At 44.0% G+C, this 18,182-nt stretch overlaps 1 protein-coding gene across 1 annotated transcript; it reads right to left on the bottom strand.

Moving 5' to 3' along the window:
- Window positions 1-4,533: 4,533 nt before the first annotated feature.
- On the bottom strand, window positions 4,534-12,826 carry LOC311136286 (hexokinase-2-like; the record flags this gene model as incomplete). Its single annotated transcript, XM_084170418.1, has 11 exons — window positions 4,534-4,741; window positions 5,242-5,475; window positions 5,778-5,933; window positions 6,131-6,314; window positions 6,690-6,789; window positions 7,055-7,150; window positions 7,435-7,554; window positions 8,501-8,649; window positions 8,958-9,120; window positions 11,268-11,378; window positions 12,821-12,826. 11 exons carry the CDS (start codon window positions 12,824-12,826, stop codon window positions 4,534-4,536), a joined length of 1,527 nt encoding a protein of 508 aa, XP_084026544.1.
- Between the last annotated feature and the right edge of the window lie 5,356 nt (window positions 12,827-18,182).

Genomic DNA, 18,182 nt, shown 5'->3' with positions numbered 1-18,182 from the left:
GTAATATCAAAATTGTTGAGCTGATACTTTGGTAGGCTATAACCACGGAGCATGCGTGGAGACAAATGGTTGGTGATCATTTAATCGTGAGTCGTATTTTACATGGTACATTGACATTATAGTGAGGGAAATTTTGAAGAGCAAAGACAAACACGTGATAGTTGTTACATTCGGCAGTGCAACGTTGTAACTACTAGCCTAATGGGGGGGGGGGGGACGGACGGACGGGACGACGACGACGACTTACATTGCACCATTGTATCAGTATCATGCTAGCCATCTTTGATTTGCAACACTTAAATTGGTTGGCCAACCTTAGCTTTCTGAACACGTGTTCTGTCAATTGGAGTGCCTGAATATTCTATAGTTTATTATTTTGCTGAAAACTTTGATTGAATAACCTAATGTTCCTCTAGTTTCTCCGACAGGGGGAGTGAGCACGTGTCTCTTTCCATTCTGTGGAACGTATATTTGGCTTGACCATGAAATTCATAAATGTGTACTCCAAGATACTAATTGTATGAACAATTTGCCATTTCAATATGGCTGCAGTGTTATAGTATCTGGTCTCTAAATATAATAAATACAGTGAGATATTCCCAATTCAAAGTTTTCACTCTAGTATAAAATTATATGTACTAATACATTTTTAAAAACATTATTTTAATTTCACATACAACAGGTTAGGACATAATATACTTTTCTCCCTGAAAGTTAACCATGTAATACAGACAAGATTGCTTTGCAGTTGTCAATATAACTGTCTTTAAATAAGATACTGTAAAAAAGAGAGAAGTTGAATTTTATAAGAATAATATATGCCATTTAGCAGACGCGTTTATCCAAAGCGACTTACAGTCATGCATGCATACAGTAGGTTGAATGAATTCATGATTTCATTATTTGAGTTACCATTCAGTAGGTTACAAGAAAGTGAGTGAGGTGTTTAGCATGTAGGCTCTTATTCAGAGTGACTTACAGTTAGTGCATTCAACTAAAGATAGCTAGGTGGGACAACCACATATCACAGTCATAGTAAGTACATTTTTCCTCAATAAAGTAGCTATCAGCAAAGTCAGAGCTAGTAAGGGGGAAACAAGTCAAGTGCAAGTGTTAGGTCACAAAGTAACAACTAAATCATTCAAATTAGAAACCACTTAGAAAGCTGTTATTCAATGTGCTAATGTTTGGTTAGTGTATCTACATGCCTAGGAAGTTTTGCTTAAATCCATTAATAATTTTTTGTTTTATTGACCCCCAAAAAAATGTCTGGCCGAATTCGAAATATTATCTTTATTGATTATTGACCTGTGGAACACTCCCCATGTATCTCATCATATACAGTGAGGGAAAAAAGTATTTGATCCCCTGCTTATTTTGTATGTTTGCCCACTGACAAAGAAATGATCAGTCTATAATTTTAATGGTAGGTTTATTTGAACAGTGAGAGACAGAATAACAACAACAAAATCCAGAAAAACGCATGTACAAAATGTTATAAATTGATTTCCATTTTAATGAGGGAAATAAGTATTTGACCCCCTCTCAATCAGAAAGATTTCTGGCTCCCAGGTGTCTTTTATACTTTTATACAGGTAACGAGCTGAGATTAGGAGCACACTCTTAAAGGGAGTGCTCCTAATCTCAGTTTGTTACCTGTATAAAAGACACCTGTCCACAGAAGCAATCAATCAATCAGATTCCAAACTCCACCATGGCCAAGACCAAAGAGCTCTCCAAGGATGTCAGGGACAAGACTGTAGACCTACACAAGGCTGGAATGGGCTACAAGACCATCGCCAAGCAGCTTGGTGAGAAGGTGACAACAGTTGGTGCGATTATTCGCGATTATTCGCAAATGGAAGAAACACAAAAGAACTGTCAATCTCCCTCGGCCTGGGTCTCCATGCAAGATCTCACCTCGTGGAGTTGCAATGATCATGAGAACGGTGAGGAATCAGCCCAGAACTACACGGGAGGATCTTGTCAATGATCTCAAGGCAGCTGGGACCATAGTCACCAAGAAAACAATTGGTAACACACTACGCCGTGAAGGACTGAAATCCTGCAGCGCCCGCAAGGTCCCCCTGCTCAAGAAAGCACATATACAGGCCCGTCTGAAGTTTGCCAATGAACATCTGAATGATTCAGAGGAGACCTGGGTGAAAGTGTTGTGGTCAGATGAGACCAAAATGGAGCTCTTTGGCATCAACTCAACTCACCGTGTTTGGAGGAGGAGGAATGCTGCCTATGACCCTAAGAACACCATCCCCACCGTCAAACATGGAGGTGGAAACATTATGCTTTGGGGGTGTTTTTCTGCTAAGGGGACAGGACAACTTCACCGCATCAAAGGGACGATGGCCGGGGCCATGTACCGTCAAATCTTGGGTGAGAACCTCCTTCCCTCAGCCAGGGCATTGAAAATGAGTCGTGGATGGGTATTCCAGCATGACAATGACCCAAAACACACGGCCAAGGCAACAAAGGAGTGGCTCAAGAAGAGGCACATCCAGACCTTAATCCCATAGAAAATCTGTGGAGGGAGCTGAAGGTTCGAGTTACCATACGTCAGCCTCGAAACCTTAATGACTTGGAGAAGATCTGCAAAGAGGAGTGGGACAAAATCCCTCCTGAGATGTGTGCAAACCTGGTGGCCAACTACAAGAAACGTCTGACCTCTGTGATTGCCAACAAGGGTTTTGCCACCAAGTACTAAGTCATGTTATGCAGAGGGGTCAAATACTTATTTCCCTCAATAAAATGCAAATCCATTTATAAAAATGTTGACATGCGTTTTTCTGAATTTTTGTTGTTGTTATTCTGTCTCTCACTGTTCAAATAAACCTACCATTAAAATTATAGACTGATCATTTCTTTGTCAGTGGGCAAACGTACAAAATCAGCAGGGGATCAAATACTTTTTTTCCTCACTGTATCATGTTTTATCAGTAAGAAGAGGTCTTTTGATTGGTATAGTTGATGACAATGATTATAGTTGTATTTTCTCACAATACTCTTCTTAATGAAAAAGAAAAGTCAAATTAATACGTTTGAATGCTAAAAGTATCTTATATAAAATAGGCTATATTAATTTTGGCTACTCAGCTTTTGATAAATAGCCTATGACGTGCCTAAAAGATCAAATTATCATATATTTTGTAAATTTAGTGTATTTTCATCCAAATATCAGTTTCAAATCAGAATGTTTTTCAATTACCCCTCATTTTTTTAGCATTGAAGACAGTGTTCAATTTAACCCCACAGCCTGCTACAATTAACCCTGTCTTCAGCCACTTTCGGTTGAATTGTAAATGACTGGTATGTCCTAGAAATGTAGTTACAGTGTGTAATGGTAGCGGAGATATGTACAGTGTATTTGGAAAGTATTCAGACCCCTTGACTTTTTCCACATTGTTACTTTACAGCCTTATTCTAAAATGGATTAAATAAACAATTTTCCTCAATCTACACACTATACCCCATAATGACAAAGCAAAAACAGGTTTGTAGACATTTTTGCAAATCACCCGCTTGGAGATTGCCAAAAGGCACCTAAAGGACTCTCAGACCATGAGAAACAAGATTCTCTGGTCTGATGAAACCAAGATTGAACTATTTCGCCTGAATGCCAAGCGTCACGTCTGGAGGAAACCAGGCACCGCTCATCACCTGGCCAATACCATCCCTACGGTGAAGCATGGTGGTGGCAGCATCATGCTGTGGCAGGGACTGGGAGACTAGTCAGGATCGAGGGAAACATGAACGGAGCAAAGTACAGAGAGATCCTTGATGAAAACCTTCTCCAGAGCACTCAAGACCTCAGACTGGGGCGAAGTTTCACCTTCCAACAGGACAACAACCCTAAGCACACAGCCAAGACAACGCAAGTCTCTGAATGTCCTTGAGTGGCCCTGCCAGAGCCCAGACTTGAACCCGATCGAACATCTCTGGAGAGACCTGAAAATAGCTGTGCAGCGACGCTTTCCATCCAACCTGACAGAGCTTGAGAGGATCTGCAGAGAAGAATGGGAGAAACTCCCCAAATACAGGTGTGCCAAGCTTGTAGTGTCATAACCAAGAAGACAGAGGCTTTAATCGCTGCCAAGGGTGCTTCAACAAAGTACTGAGTAAAGGGTCTGAATACTGATGTAAATGTGATATCTCCGTTTTTTTGTTTTAATAAATTTGCAAACATTTCTAAAAACCAGTTTTTGCTTTGTCATTATGGGGTATTGTGTGTATATTGATGAAAAACAACAACAATTGAATCCATTTTAGAATGAGGCTGCAACATAACAACATTTGGAAAAAGTGAAGGAGTCTGAATACTTTCCAAATTGACTTTTTGTATAAAAATATTATAAATATAACTCAAATAATATTTCCACAAATAAGCAAAAGACTAAAAGTAGCCTATTTCCTACTTTGTTCCCCAGTTCCCCTATCTTACAATCTTTGTCTATGACAAAAGCATTTGAGGGGGACATTTTCATGGTGCTGCATTTCAAGTTGTCTAGTCGAACACATGGCTTAATTTTCATCCTCCTCTTCATCCTCCTCCTTTTCCTCATCCTCCTCTCCGTCGCTGTCCTCTAGCATCCGGGACTGCATGGCCAGCCTCTGTGCCACCGCCGTTACCATGGCAGCTCCCTTCCCGCTGCCGTCGTCGGAGACGAGGAAAGTGATGTCACACTTGGGGGCCAGGATGCGTACCGTCTCCTGGAGCTTCTCACTGAAGCTGGAGGGGAGAAGCGGGGAGGGGAGGAAAGGAAGCAGGGACCGTGTTGAGAGAGACAGGGGGGATAGTCAAATCAATGTATGGTTACCTGCACACCTGATACTGACATAGGTCCTGACAGTTCAAAGGAGTGAATACGAGGGATACAATCTCCCTGGACACTAAATAGCTTATTCCATGAAATACTTCCATCATGTGAAATTCCTGCATTTAGACAGAGAGAGTGGAAAGGCAGGGTTAAGGTTGAGAGAGGAATATAATTCACTTTAGGAAGGGAGGATAGTGGTAAGACCGAGATATTATTGAGATTCAGCCATTCGTGAATATGCTGAGGAAACAAAGGCAGGAAATCCACACATCTATTGTGGCAGCACAAGAGGATATTCTCCATTCAATCAAGTGACAAGAATATAAAAAGCGGGATTTGTCTGTATCTTTCCACTTAAACTGAAATAAGCCTGTGAAAAATGTCATTCAATTTCTATCTGAGGTGAACATACTTGGGGTGTTTCTTGTATACTGTGCCGTCCACCCCCACTGTGGTGTCTAGATGGTCCAGTCCACGGTTGACACGGATACGGTTGGCAATGGTTGCCAAGGCAGCGGCACACAACTGGGCCGAGCGTGTGGACAGAGAGTCGCACACCAGACGCACAATCTGACAGTCCACAGGCCCGGCAGGCAGGTCCAGCTCTGACAGAATCTCCTGGGCCTTCTGCAGTCCTGTGTTCTCCCTGAGACAAGCAGCACTCATCAGTTGAGTCATCCATCAATATACTTTGGTATGAATGCAAGCTGATACAAGTGACATAAATTGATTTCAAATAGATAGGTTGTAAAGGATTAAACTGACTGAGAAAGCCTATTGATGGTAAATGGTATAATATAGTTGTAAAGACAGCTAATTTTTCTCAATGCTACACAATGGAAGCTTCTGTATTATGTAGCACATTGATATTTAAAAAATAACTGCTATATTTAGGATCTGTGTAAGTAGATATATGACACATAAGAGCATGGTGTGTCAGTCACTCACTCCTCTATCTCGGAGATTAATCTGGTCTCAAAGCTGTTCTGGGTGAGCAAGGCCTCTGATAGATCTCCTCCAAACAGTAGCTTGTCCCGAGCCAGCTTCACCACCACCAGCCTGGCTATCTCTCCCAGGTACATCCCACTGATCATCTTTTCAAACCTGGATACAGACAGACACATAGACAGACACACAGACATGGACAAACAACAGAGAGTCATGTGTACAACAAGTATACAACAGAGAGTCGATAAAGGGTGTAAAGTCAAGAGAGCCAAGCATAGAAGTTACAGTCATAGCTGTATTTTTATGTACTTTAACTATGTACTTTCTACTGCTCCTTAATTAAAAACACATACACATGCATGCCTGGGTTGAGTGAGTCTCGATCCACCACCAGGTCAAACTCAGTCTGGATGTCCTTTAGGGATCCGTCATCTCCAAATCCCCCCCACTCTGTGTTGATGCACATGCGTCCGTCTTCCCCCTCTACTCTCTTCACATTTTTGATCTCCTCCATATAACATGCATTTGTCCCCGTCCCTGGGGAGGCAAAGACAATGTTAGACAGAAACACGTGTAAACCCATGCACACACATGCTCACATGCACGCACACAAAACCATGTTGTCATCATCTCCAGCAGAGGGAGCCATTGCAGTGTGAAAGTGCTAGAAACTACATGATGTGTTTCAAGATATGACTCTCCATGGTTATCCTTGACATCTCTAACAACTTACATGCATGTGGTTTTGTAATAACATGATACTATTACTGTTATATATGGTTACTACATTCACCCTCTCCTTCACTTGCTAGGCTAAATGGGACACATCTTATATTATGCTTTTATTTGTGTTATTTTCTGTAATTCTATGGTTGCAGTAGTGTGGCTGCAGTACAGTTAGGTGCTACCTACCAATGATCATGCCAATTTCACAGCTCTGGTCCCTGTATCCACAGCTCATCATGGTCCCCACCGTGTCATTCACCATAGCAATGGAACCAATGTCATAATCCTAGGGGAGAGAGAGAGAGAGAGAGAGAGAGAGAGAGAGAGAGAGAGAGAGAGAGAGAGGGAAGTTTGAGGTTACCACTTCAAGCAAAGGTTACAGGTACTTCTCTGTAAACTGCACATTTGTGTACCAATATGAACTATATAATATGTAATAATAACATTAAACATTTTTCATTTAGTAAAAACATTTTTGGGGAGAAGTGCCGATAGTTGTATCTTGCAAAAATGATGATAGTTGTATGGTTCAAGGAGGCCAATAGACTCACCCCTCTCCTGTGGATGGCTTCTCTCAGTAACCTCACAACGTCCTCTCCTACCACTCCTGAACAGTTAAAGCCTTTGGTCCAATGGATCAGGATACTCTGGAAGTTCAGGTCACATTAACAACAGTATTCTCACACAGTGTGTTACACAATTAAAATTGGAATAGACCACCACAACAAAACTATCCTTGAATGAATTGTTTGATGCTACTCAATTGTCTTTCCACTGGGGACCGGGTCTAAAAATGTCCTACTCATATCAGTCCTGACTGAATGAGATGCCTCCCCTAGTTTATGTTTTAATTGCTGTGTTGAAGCATGCAGATTTCTCCTTTTTGAATTGATAATTTTTGTATGTGTGTCTCTGGGGCAGTGTGACTGACCTTGTCGATATCTTTCTGCTCGCAGGGGAAGGAGAAGGTGAAGCCCAGAGGCAGAGTCTGACCCTTCAGCTCAAGAGACTCCAGGAACTCAGCCAGGCATGCAGCGATGTGGTCAAACAACTGGAGATAGAAAGAGAGAAATCTCAATGAGTCAAAATCTCACAGTGGCATTACTGTTATTTAATATCGTAATATTGATGTCAAATATCTTGGGTGCTTGGTAAAGGATACTGATTCATCCTGTCAATAGGTGCTGTTCGGTTTTAATTAATTGAGCAAGGTTGGCGGCTTTTCAAACGTAAGGTTTTCTCTAGAAACTGAGCATGGCTTTCATCCGTCAAAACCTGAGGAGACCTGGCAAAGTCACAGCAGAGTCACCCATATGTATTCCCTTGAGTATGATTTGATTTGATTTATTTTATTATAGTGTCATGCATCTTCAGGATGCCCAGCCCACATTGGCTTATAAGACACTGTATTTGCTGTAGCCAAATAAATGATTATGTTTATATATATACAGTTTGTACACACGTAAATACATACATACATACATACGTACATATACAGTATATTTGTATTCCTAGTGATATGAAAAACAATTGAAACACAAAACAAAAACCTCTCAATTATACAACTTCTCTTGACGCATCTTCCAAGATTTGGAAATAACATTTGCAACCAGGAACCCTTATTTAATGAATAGCGTTCCAGCTTTTCTTAATCACTAATCCAGAATAGTTCTGGTTTCTGTTGTTGCATTTTATCAAACAAGGTTACTCTTAAATCATCATAAAGTACAGTAAAATTAAGTATGTCCATGTTAAATTCTCAGTTTAAGTGGGATTTTGTGGCTGACAGGCAGCCGGTTTCCCAGCCAATGTCCAATATTTGTAGTTGTAGTTAAATTTAATGAACCATTGAAAGTCTATGTTTATAAAGTAAGAAATTGTAACAACACAGGGATTTACAGGCACTGTTCCCACCTGGGGTTAGAGAATGACCGCCCCATGGGAGGGGTGGGATGAGGTCAGCTGTACAAACATGTAAATCCCAAACACTCACACACCTGTTCTCCCGTCCCCATCATGATCTCCTGGGGGATGGCACAGATCTTACTGTTCATCTTCAGCAGCTTCTGCATCTCCTCCACCACGCGGACATGCAGCACCCGGAAGTTAGTCCCGCCCAGGTCCAGAGCCAGGAAGTCCCCCTTCTCTGTGGGGACCAATCAATTCAAGGAAAAGGTTACTGTCTGACAATTTGCTCAGTCCAAAATCAATGATCAACCATCCATCATATCTACAGTGCAGGAGGACATGAAGAAGTGTGTTGGGGTTGTTGGGGGCTATAGGTTCATTTCAGACTGGGCACCTCAGTCCAGGTGAGAGGCTGTCTGGTGGGTGGTATACCTACAGTTTACTGAATTAGGTTACTAAAGTACAGGCCTCAACAAAGGGCCATACCCTAGATCACTGGTGCATACTATGGAGAGTCTTTAAGGAATACAGAGTACAGTACTGTACCTCTCCCATCAGGTGTTGCCCTCACAAAGGTGGGCAGCATCTTGACGGGTGCCCGGCAGTGTGTGTGTTTGCCTAGCCCTCTGATCAGGTCCTTTCTCAGGCGAGACGACATGTCCTGCAGCTTCTCCACAGAGAGACGGAAAGGCTGAAGACACTCTTCTACCTATGAGAGGGATTGATATCAGGGGTCAATTCCATTTAAATTCAGAAAGTTTTAAACAAAAATAGGAATTAGAATTTCAGTTTACTTTCTGAATTGACTAATATTTAAATGGAATTTACCCCAACCCTAATGGATATTTCCATTTCAGGGGAAGGATAGCATTGTCAATGTAGTCTATAGTAAAGATACTCCCCATAACCAGCGACATTATGGCCTGTAAATCAAGATGACCAATACAGCCAGCATGAAGAAAGGCAGGTTTCCCCACAAGGTGGCAATGTCCATAAACTGTCCACAACATAGCAATTCTCTGTCTGTAATATTCCATCTCCAGTTGAAGGAATTTATCATGTTAACTTTACTGGATGATTCACAAGACGATTTAGTCCTACTTTTAAGTTCCCTTCATGAAATGTTGTACTGTAATCTTAAATAAATGTTGTAAAGCCGATTATGATGACACAGATATATTATCTGGAGAAACCAGAGTACGGCAGGTAGCCTAGCGGTTAGAGCATTGGGCCAGTAACTGAAAGGTCACTTGTTTGAATACCCGAGCTGACAAGGTGAACAAAACAATCGGTTGATGTGCCCGTGAGCAAGGCACTTAAACCACATTTTCTCCAGAGGTGCCGTACTACTATGGCTGACCCTGTAAAACAACACATTTCACTGTACCTATCCGGTGTATGTGACAATAAAACTATATATATTTTTTAACGTAATTACTGGAAAAATAAGTGCACTATATTTACAATAAATGAACATCTTAATTCATCCAGGTGGGCCATTTTATTTACCCAGGTTAATTCAGTGCTCTCTTGAGAAAAAGAGATTTGATCTCAACGAGACTAACCTGGATAAATAAAGGTAAAATAAAAATTATAAATGTGATGTCCTTGACAGCTTTCAGCACTGACTAATGTCTGACTTTATCAGTCAACGGGGGTATAACCTGAACCAGAAAATAGGAAACATTCCATTCCACAGGAAGAAAGCTGGTATTGTTTGGGTCGAACACAGTCTGTCATTAACACATTATAGATCTCTGGAGATATCAGACACAATTGCACCTCTACATGCTTCTCTTTTCTTCTTCCTTAAATGTTTGGGGCCTTCCTCTCTTTCACTCCCCCCCTGCCCCTCTCTCTCGCTCAGGCTCAGTTTTAGGCTGTTGTGAAATATGCCTTGGCTGGGGTCAGCAGGGCTGAGGTGGAGATCATGCAGATAGATCAGTGTCTCCTGTCTCTGCATGCAGCCTCAGTTCCTCCATGACTATGACAATGTGGATCATTTTGATTATTTGATGGGTTTAGACTTGATAGCACTATAATTGCAACGACATTAAGAAATATGATTGCATATTTCACAAACACCTACTGTACAGTGGAATCATAACATCAAGAAAGATGCCACTGATTAGATAAAACACATAAACAAAGCCAGGAGAGAGACGCCAAACCAGAACAGACACACACGTCACACATCACATACATTATCCTCTTGTACTTAATCAGTGTTCCCACACACCTTTTCAAAATGTGGACAAAAGCGATGTGGCATTATTATGGGTTACGTCGTGAGGGGACTAGCTACTAGACCCAGAGAAACAAAGAGGAATGTGATTTTGTTCAAACTATGAGATATCAATACAGGTGCCTTGAGACTTTAGAGAGAGCACACTCAAAGAAGTCTTGTCTACTGTGCATAAGACAGACCTGGGTTCAAATACTATTTAGGGTATTTCAATTACTTTCAAAGACATTCGGAAGTAAGCATTTAGATATTTTTTATTTGAAAAAACAAGTAGTTTAATATTGGAATGTATTTGGAAATACAATTGGAAAGTATTTGAAAATACAAAAATACACTGACTCAAATACACTCCCAGGTATTTGAAAATATTATTTGAAATAAGTGTTTGAAAATACTTTCAAATAGTAGGCCATTTATAGGAAATTATTATATTCCAATAGAAGTAGTTGATACGGGCCACATTATTAGAAAATACTCAAATACACAGAAAATGAGTATTTAAATAACAAATACTCAAATACATGTCTCTGAACCCAGGTCTGGTATAAGAGGAGAAAGGTCAGAGGTTATGTGTGTCTCTATGGGACGTCCCGTGGAGGCAGCAGGTGTACCTTACTGAGGGTGAATGGGGGGATGGTGTCCAGGTTTGGGACGTCTCGGCTCAGTCTGGCCCCCTTGGGGATGGGGCCGTCGCTCTCAGCGTTGGTATCTGTGGAACTCATCTGGACACAGACATAGGGGACATGTTAGTAATCCTTAGCAGAGAAAACTATTTTCAATGTGTCACAATTGCAATTCCACTACCTTATTGACTATTCAATAAACAATAGATACTAGGCTATAAAGGCTATAGATAATGAGTTCACAGTAATATCCCAAATTCTTAATATTCAATCATTAATGATGCAAGTTGATGTCAAGTAGAATATAGTTTTCCAGTTGACTCAAACTTTGAGATGTCTTGTAGCCAGTATCAAATGCAGATCCTATGACACCAGAGCAACATTGCAATGTCAATGTGATATATGGCCTGCTAGCCCCCCTACCTCTACGGAAGCATAGTTCCCGCTCAGCCCAGTCAAACTATTCGCTGCTCTGGCACCCCAATGGTGGAACAAGCTCCCCCACGATGCCAGGACAGCGGATTCACTGACCACCTTCCGGAGACACTTGAAACCCTACCTCTTTAAGGAATACCTGGAATAGTATAACAGTAATCCTTCTACCCCCTCCCTCCCTCCCTCCCTCCCCCACCACCCCATAAAAAATAAAAAAATAAAAGAAGGAGTGGTTGTCCCACTGGCTATCCTAAGTTGAATGCACCAATTTGTAAGTCGCTCTGGATAAGAGCGTCTGCTAAATGACTTAAATGTAAATGTAAATATATTTTATTTAACATAAATAATGTATCTTGAGGAAACTACATGCAAAATAGAATTGGACTCACAGTATGGCTTACATTGACTGCAGTCAGAGTGAGTGACACTCATCTCTCAGTACATGTCACTTTTAAAAGGCTACAGAAGTTCAATCTATCTCAAGACTGTATAATGTACTCTGTGTATCAAATCAGTAGTCTTCACTTCTGTAGCCTTTTAACTTCACTTCTTCCAAAAGTGTTCAATATAGAAATATTAGGCTATTATAGGCTATTTTAGGATATGCGACAGAAAATTGTACAAAAGACCAATAATAATGACAATTCGTTTAAAGAAGTAGACTAACCTTTAGTGGATAAAATCTACAACTCCGTGTTCTGACAGCAATGTTCAGACTGACATCAACTTCCTGCTAAACAATTGCACATGAGTTCGCCTTGGGACGGTGATGATGATACACCCACCTCTAGAACGGGTATGTAAATTACACAAAATGCCTTCACGTGTTTACTGTATGCTACAATTAGTCAATTCATTGAGGTGGGGATAGGGGCCCTTTGTGCTTTATGCACGCATTACACACATTGTATTTAGTTCAAAAGGATATTTTGGTAATTATTTCCATTAACTTCTTAATGTAGCCAAACTTATTCATAAATTAATCACAGTGCATGTATTACACATATAAACACAAAATATGACATAACTGCTAGAGAGCATAATGAATACTATCCATAAAATGATGCAACCTACATGTCTCTCTAGAAAAGCTAGTATTTAGTTACTTCCATTTTGCGAGAAAACCATAAATATTCATTAGGATTTAGGCCTATGTATAACATATATAAAGCATATATATATGAAAAAATGTATGCACTCACTAACTGTAAGTCGCTCTGGATAAGAGCGTCTGCTAAATGACTAAAATGTAAAATGTAAATATATATTTGCTTCATATACAGTGCATTCTGAAAACCCCTTGACTTTTTCCACATTTTGTTACGTTACAGCTGTCACGATCGTCAGGGAGAGAAGTAGACCAATGCGCAGCGTGTTGAACGAACATGGTTATTTATTAAATTAAAGCACGAACAAAACAACAAACGACTCGTGAAGTCCACGGTGACAATGACCGAACACGGAACAAAAACCCACAAACACAAAGTGAAAAACAGACAGTTTAAATATGGCTCCCAATCAGAGACAACCAGCCAACAGCTGACACTCGTTGCCTCTGATTGGGAGTCACTAAGGCAAACATAGAAATACACAACCTAGAACCCCCAACATAGAAATAGAACACATAGAATGAACACACCCTGGCTCAACATATAGAGTCCCAGAGCCAGGGTGTGACAGTACCCCCCCCTAAAGGCGCGGACTGCGACCGCGCCTCAATAAGAGCAAAACAGGGGAGGGCTGGGTGGGCATACCTCCTCGGCGGCGGTTCTGGCTCCGGCCTTGCCCACCACCCTCCAATAATCCCCCCATAGCGCCCCTGGTCCGGTCTGGCCCCGCTGGCTGGAGCTGACCTGAACGTAGCAGGAACGGCTAGCTTCAGCTCCGTTGTGGAGCAGTTGAGCGGTACCTGATTTGGCACCGATGACCCAGGCACGGGTTGTGCCGGACTGACGACGCGCACCCCTGGCTTGGTGCGTGAGGCAGGAACGGACCGGACCGGGCTGACGATGCGCACCCCTGGCTTGGTGCGTGGAGCAGCAACGGGCCGGACCGGGCTGACGATACGCACCCCTGGCTTGGTGCATGGAGCCGGAACGGGCCTCACCGGACTGACGACTCGCACCCCTGGCTTGGTGCGTGGAGCAGCAACGGGCCGGACCGGGCTGACGATACGCACCCCTGGCTTGGTGCGTGGAGCCGGAACGGGCCTCACCGGACTGACGACTCGCACCCCTGGCTTGGTGCGTGGATCAGCAACGGGCCGGACCGGGCTGACGATGCGCACCCCTGGCTTGGTGCGTGGAGCCGGAACGGGCCTCACCGGACTGACGACTCGCACCCCTGGCTTGGTGCGAGTAGCAGGAACGGGCTGGACCAGGCTGACGACTCGCACCCCTGGCTTGGTGCGAGTGGCAGGAACGGGCTGGACCAGGCTGACGACTCGCACCCCTGGCTTGGTGCGAGTGGCAGGAACAGGCCGGGCCGGGCTGGCGACGCGCACCGTAGGCTTGGTGCGTGGAGCAGGAACAGGCCGGACTGGGCTGGCGACGCACACCGTAGGCTTGGTGCGTGGAGCAGGGACAGGCCGGACTGGGCTGGCGACGCACACCGTAGGCTTGGTGCGTGGAGCAGGGACGGGCCGGACTGGGCTGGCGACGCACACCGTAGGCCTGGTGCGTGGAGCAGGGACAGGCCGGGCTGGGCTGGCGACGCACACCGTAGGCTTGGTGCGTGGAGCAGGGACAGGCCGGACTGGGCTGGCGACGCACCCCGTAGGCTTGGTGCGTGGAGCAGGGACAGGCCGGGCTGGGCTGGCGACGCACACCGTAGGCTTGGTGCGTGGAGCAGGGACAGCCCGGGCTGGGCTGGCGACGCACACCGTAGGCTTGGTGCGTGGAGCAGGGACAGGCCGGACTGGGCTGGCGACGCACACCGTAGGCTTGGTGCGTGGAGCAGGGACAGGCCGGGCTGGGCTGGCGACGCACACCGTAGGCTTGGTGCGTGGAGCAGGGACAGGCCGGGCCGGGCTGGCGACGCGCACCGTACACTTAGTGCGGGAAGCAGGAACGGGCCGGGCCGGGCCGGCGACGCACACCGTAGGTTTGGTGCGAGGGGCAGGAACAGGCCGGGCCGGGCTGGCGACGCACACCGTAGGCTTGGTGCGAGGGGCAGGAACAGGCCGGGCTGGGCTGGCGACGTGCACTGTACACTTAGTGCGGGAAGCAGGAACGGGCCGGACCGGACTGGTGACGCACACCACTTGCTTGGTGTGAGGAGCGGGACTGGGTTTCAACATAACCCTCCGCTCCCTCAGCTGCCTACCGAGTTCCTCTCGCCGTGCCTCATTTCTCACCCTTTCCCTTATCGCCTCCAATAGCTCCATCCTCTGCAACACTAACTCCTGCTCCCTCTGCGCCAGTAGCCCCCTTAACCTGGTGGCCTCCTCACCTAATCGCCCTGTGGCAGCCTCCTGCTGCCCAGTCGCCCCTGCCGTGTGCCCCCCCTAAATTTTTTTGGGGGTTGCCTCTCGACCGTCCGACGCCGACACTGCTTACGCCGTTGCTCCTCTCTCCGTCGCCTCTCAACTGTCTCACTCCATGGCCGGCGATCCATCCCGGCCAGGATCTCCTCCCAGGTCCAGGACCCTTTCCCGTCCAATATCTCCTCCCATGTCCAGGCTGCCTGCTCCTGGACACGCTGCTTGGTCCTGGTATGGTGGGTTTTTCTATCACGATCGTCAGGGAGAGAAGTAGACCAATGCGCAGCGTGTTGAACGAACATGGTTATTTATTAAATTAAAGCACGAACAAAACAACAAACGACTCGTAAAGTCCACGGTGACAATGACCGAACACGGAACAAAAACCCACAAACACAAAGTGAAAAACAGACAGTTTAAATATGGCTCCCAATCAGAGACAACCAGCCAACAGCTGACACTCGTTGCCTCTGATTGGGAGTCACTAAGGCAAACATAGAAATACACAACCTAGAACCCCCAACATAGAAATAGAACACATAGAATGAACACACCCTGGCTCAACATATAGAGTCCCAGAGCCAGGGTGTGACAACAGCCTTATTTTCAAATTGATTTTAAAAAAGAATCCCTCATCAATTTACACACAATACCCCATATAAAAAATATATTAAAAAAACTGAAATATCACATTTACATAAGTATTCAGACCCTTTACTCAGTACTTTGTTGAAACACCTTTGGCAGCGATTACAGCCTTGAGTCTTCTTGGGTATGACGCTACAAGCTTGGCACACCTGTATTTAGGGAGTTTCTCCCATTCTTCTCTGCAGATCCTCTCAAGCTCTGCACAGCTATTTTCAGGTCTTTCCAGAGATGTTAGATCGGGTTCAAGTCTGGGCTCTGGCTGGGCCACTCAAGGACATTCAGAGACTTGTCCCGAAGCCACTCCTGCGTTGTCTTGGCTGTGTGCTTAGGGTCGTGTTCTGTTGGAAGGTGAACATTCGCCCCAGTCTGAGGTCCTGAGTGCTCTGGAGCAGGTTTTCATCAAGGATCTCTCTGTACTTTGCTCTGTTAATCTTTCCCTCGATCCTGACTAGTCTTCCAGTCCCTGCCGCTGAAAAACATCCACACAGCATGATGCTGCCACCACCGTCCTTCACCATAGTGATGGTGCCAGGTTTCCTCCAGACGTGACGCTTGGCATTCAGGCCAAAGAGTTCAATCTTGGCTTCATCAGACCAGATAATCTTGTTGATCATGGTCTGAGAGTCCTTCAGGTGCCTTTTGGTAAACTCCAAGCGGGCTGTTATGTGCCTTTTACTGAGGAGTGGCTTCCGTCTGGCCACTCTACCATAAAGGCCTGATTGGTGGAGTGCTGCAGAGATGGTTGTCCTTCTGGAAGGTTCTTCCATTTCCACAGAGGAACTCTGGAGCGCAGTCAGAGTGACCATCTGGTTCTTGGTCACCTCCCTGACCAAAGGCCATTCTCCTCTGATTGCTCAGTTTGGCCGGGCTGCCAGCTCTAAGAAGAGTCTTGGTGGTTCCAAACTTTTTCCATTTAAGAATGATGGAGGCCACTGTGTTCTTGGGGACCTTCAATGCTGCATAAATGTTTTGGTACCCTTCCCCAGATCTGTGCCTCGACACAATCCTGTCTCTGAGCTCTACGGACAATTCCTTCGACCTCATGGCTTGGTTTTTGCTCTGACATGCACTGTCAACTGTGGGACCTTATATAGACAGGTGTGTACCTTTCCAAATCATGTCCAATCAATTGAATTTACCACATGTGGACTCCAATCAAGTTGTAGAAACATCTCAAGGATGAAACAGGATGCATCTGAGCTAAATTTCTTTCTGGGTAAGTCTCTTAGAGCTTTCCACACCTGGATTGTGCAATATTTGCCCATTATTATTTTCAAAAATCTTCAAGCTCTGTCAAATTGGTTGTTGATCATTGATAGACAACCATTTTCAGGTCTTGCCATAGATTTTCAAGTGGTTTTAAGTCAAAAATGTAACTCGGACACTTGGTAAGCAACTCCAGTGTAGATTTGGCTTTGTGTTTTAGGTTATTGTCCTGCTGAAACGTGTCACGCCCTGACTCAGGGGACTCGTATATGTTGTGTCAGGGTGTGTATATTCTTTGTTATGTAGTATTTTCTATGTGGGCATGCTAGTAGGTGTAGATCTATGTTGGCCGGTGTGGTTCCCAATCAGAGGCAGCTGTCGCTCGTTGTCTCTGATTGGGGATCATACTTAGGCAGCCGATTGGCACTATTGAGTTGTGGGATCTTGTTCCGTGTAAGGTTTGTTGTCTGTACTACCTTTGGACTTCACGTTTCGTTTGTTGTTTTGTCGGTTGTTTATTCGTGTTAAATAAACATGTATGCATATCACGCTGCGCCTTGGTCTGACCCGTCATTAAATGAACGTGTAAAAATGTATAAAAACATAATTCCACTTTGACATTATTGGGTATTGTGTGTAGGCCAGTGACAAAAATCTCAATTTAATCAATTTTAAATTCAGGCTGTAACACAACAAAATGTGAAAAATGTCAAGTGGTGTGAATACTTTCTGAAAGCACTGTGTAATATACTGTATATAAATATATATATACAGTGGGGAGAACAAGTATTTGATACACTGCCGATTTTGCAGGTTTTCCTACTTACAAAGCATGTAGAGTTCTGTAATTTTTATCATAGGTACACTTCAACTGTGAGAGACGGAATCAAAAAAAAATCAAAAAAAAATATCACATTGTATGATTTTTAAGTAATTCATTTGCATTTTATTGCATGACATAAGTATTTGATACATCAGAAAAGCAGAACTTAATATTTGGTACAGAAACCTTTGTTTGCAATTACAGAGATCATACGTTTCCTGTAGGTCTTTACCAGGTTTGCACACACTGCAGCAGGGATTTTGGCCCACTCCTCCATACAGACCTTCTCCAGATCCTTCAGGTTTCGGGG

Source organism: Coregonus lavaretus, assembly GCF_964263955.1.
Source record: "Coregonus lavaretus genome assembly, chromosome: 10".
Lineage (NCBI taxonomy): Eukaryota > Metazoa > Chordata > Actinopteri > Salmoniformes > Salmonidae > Coregonus > Coregonus lavaretus.
Note: the sequence above shows the minus strand (reverse complement) of the source record. Positions and strands in the feature narration are given on the sequence as shown.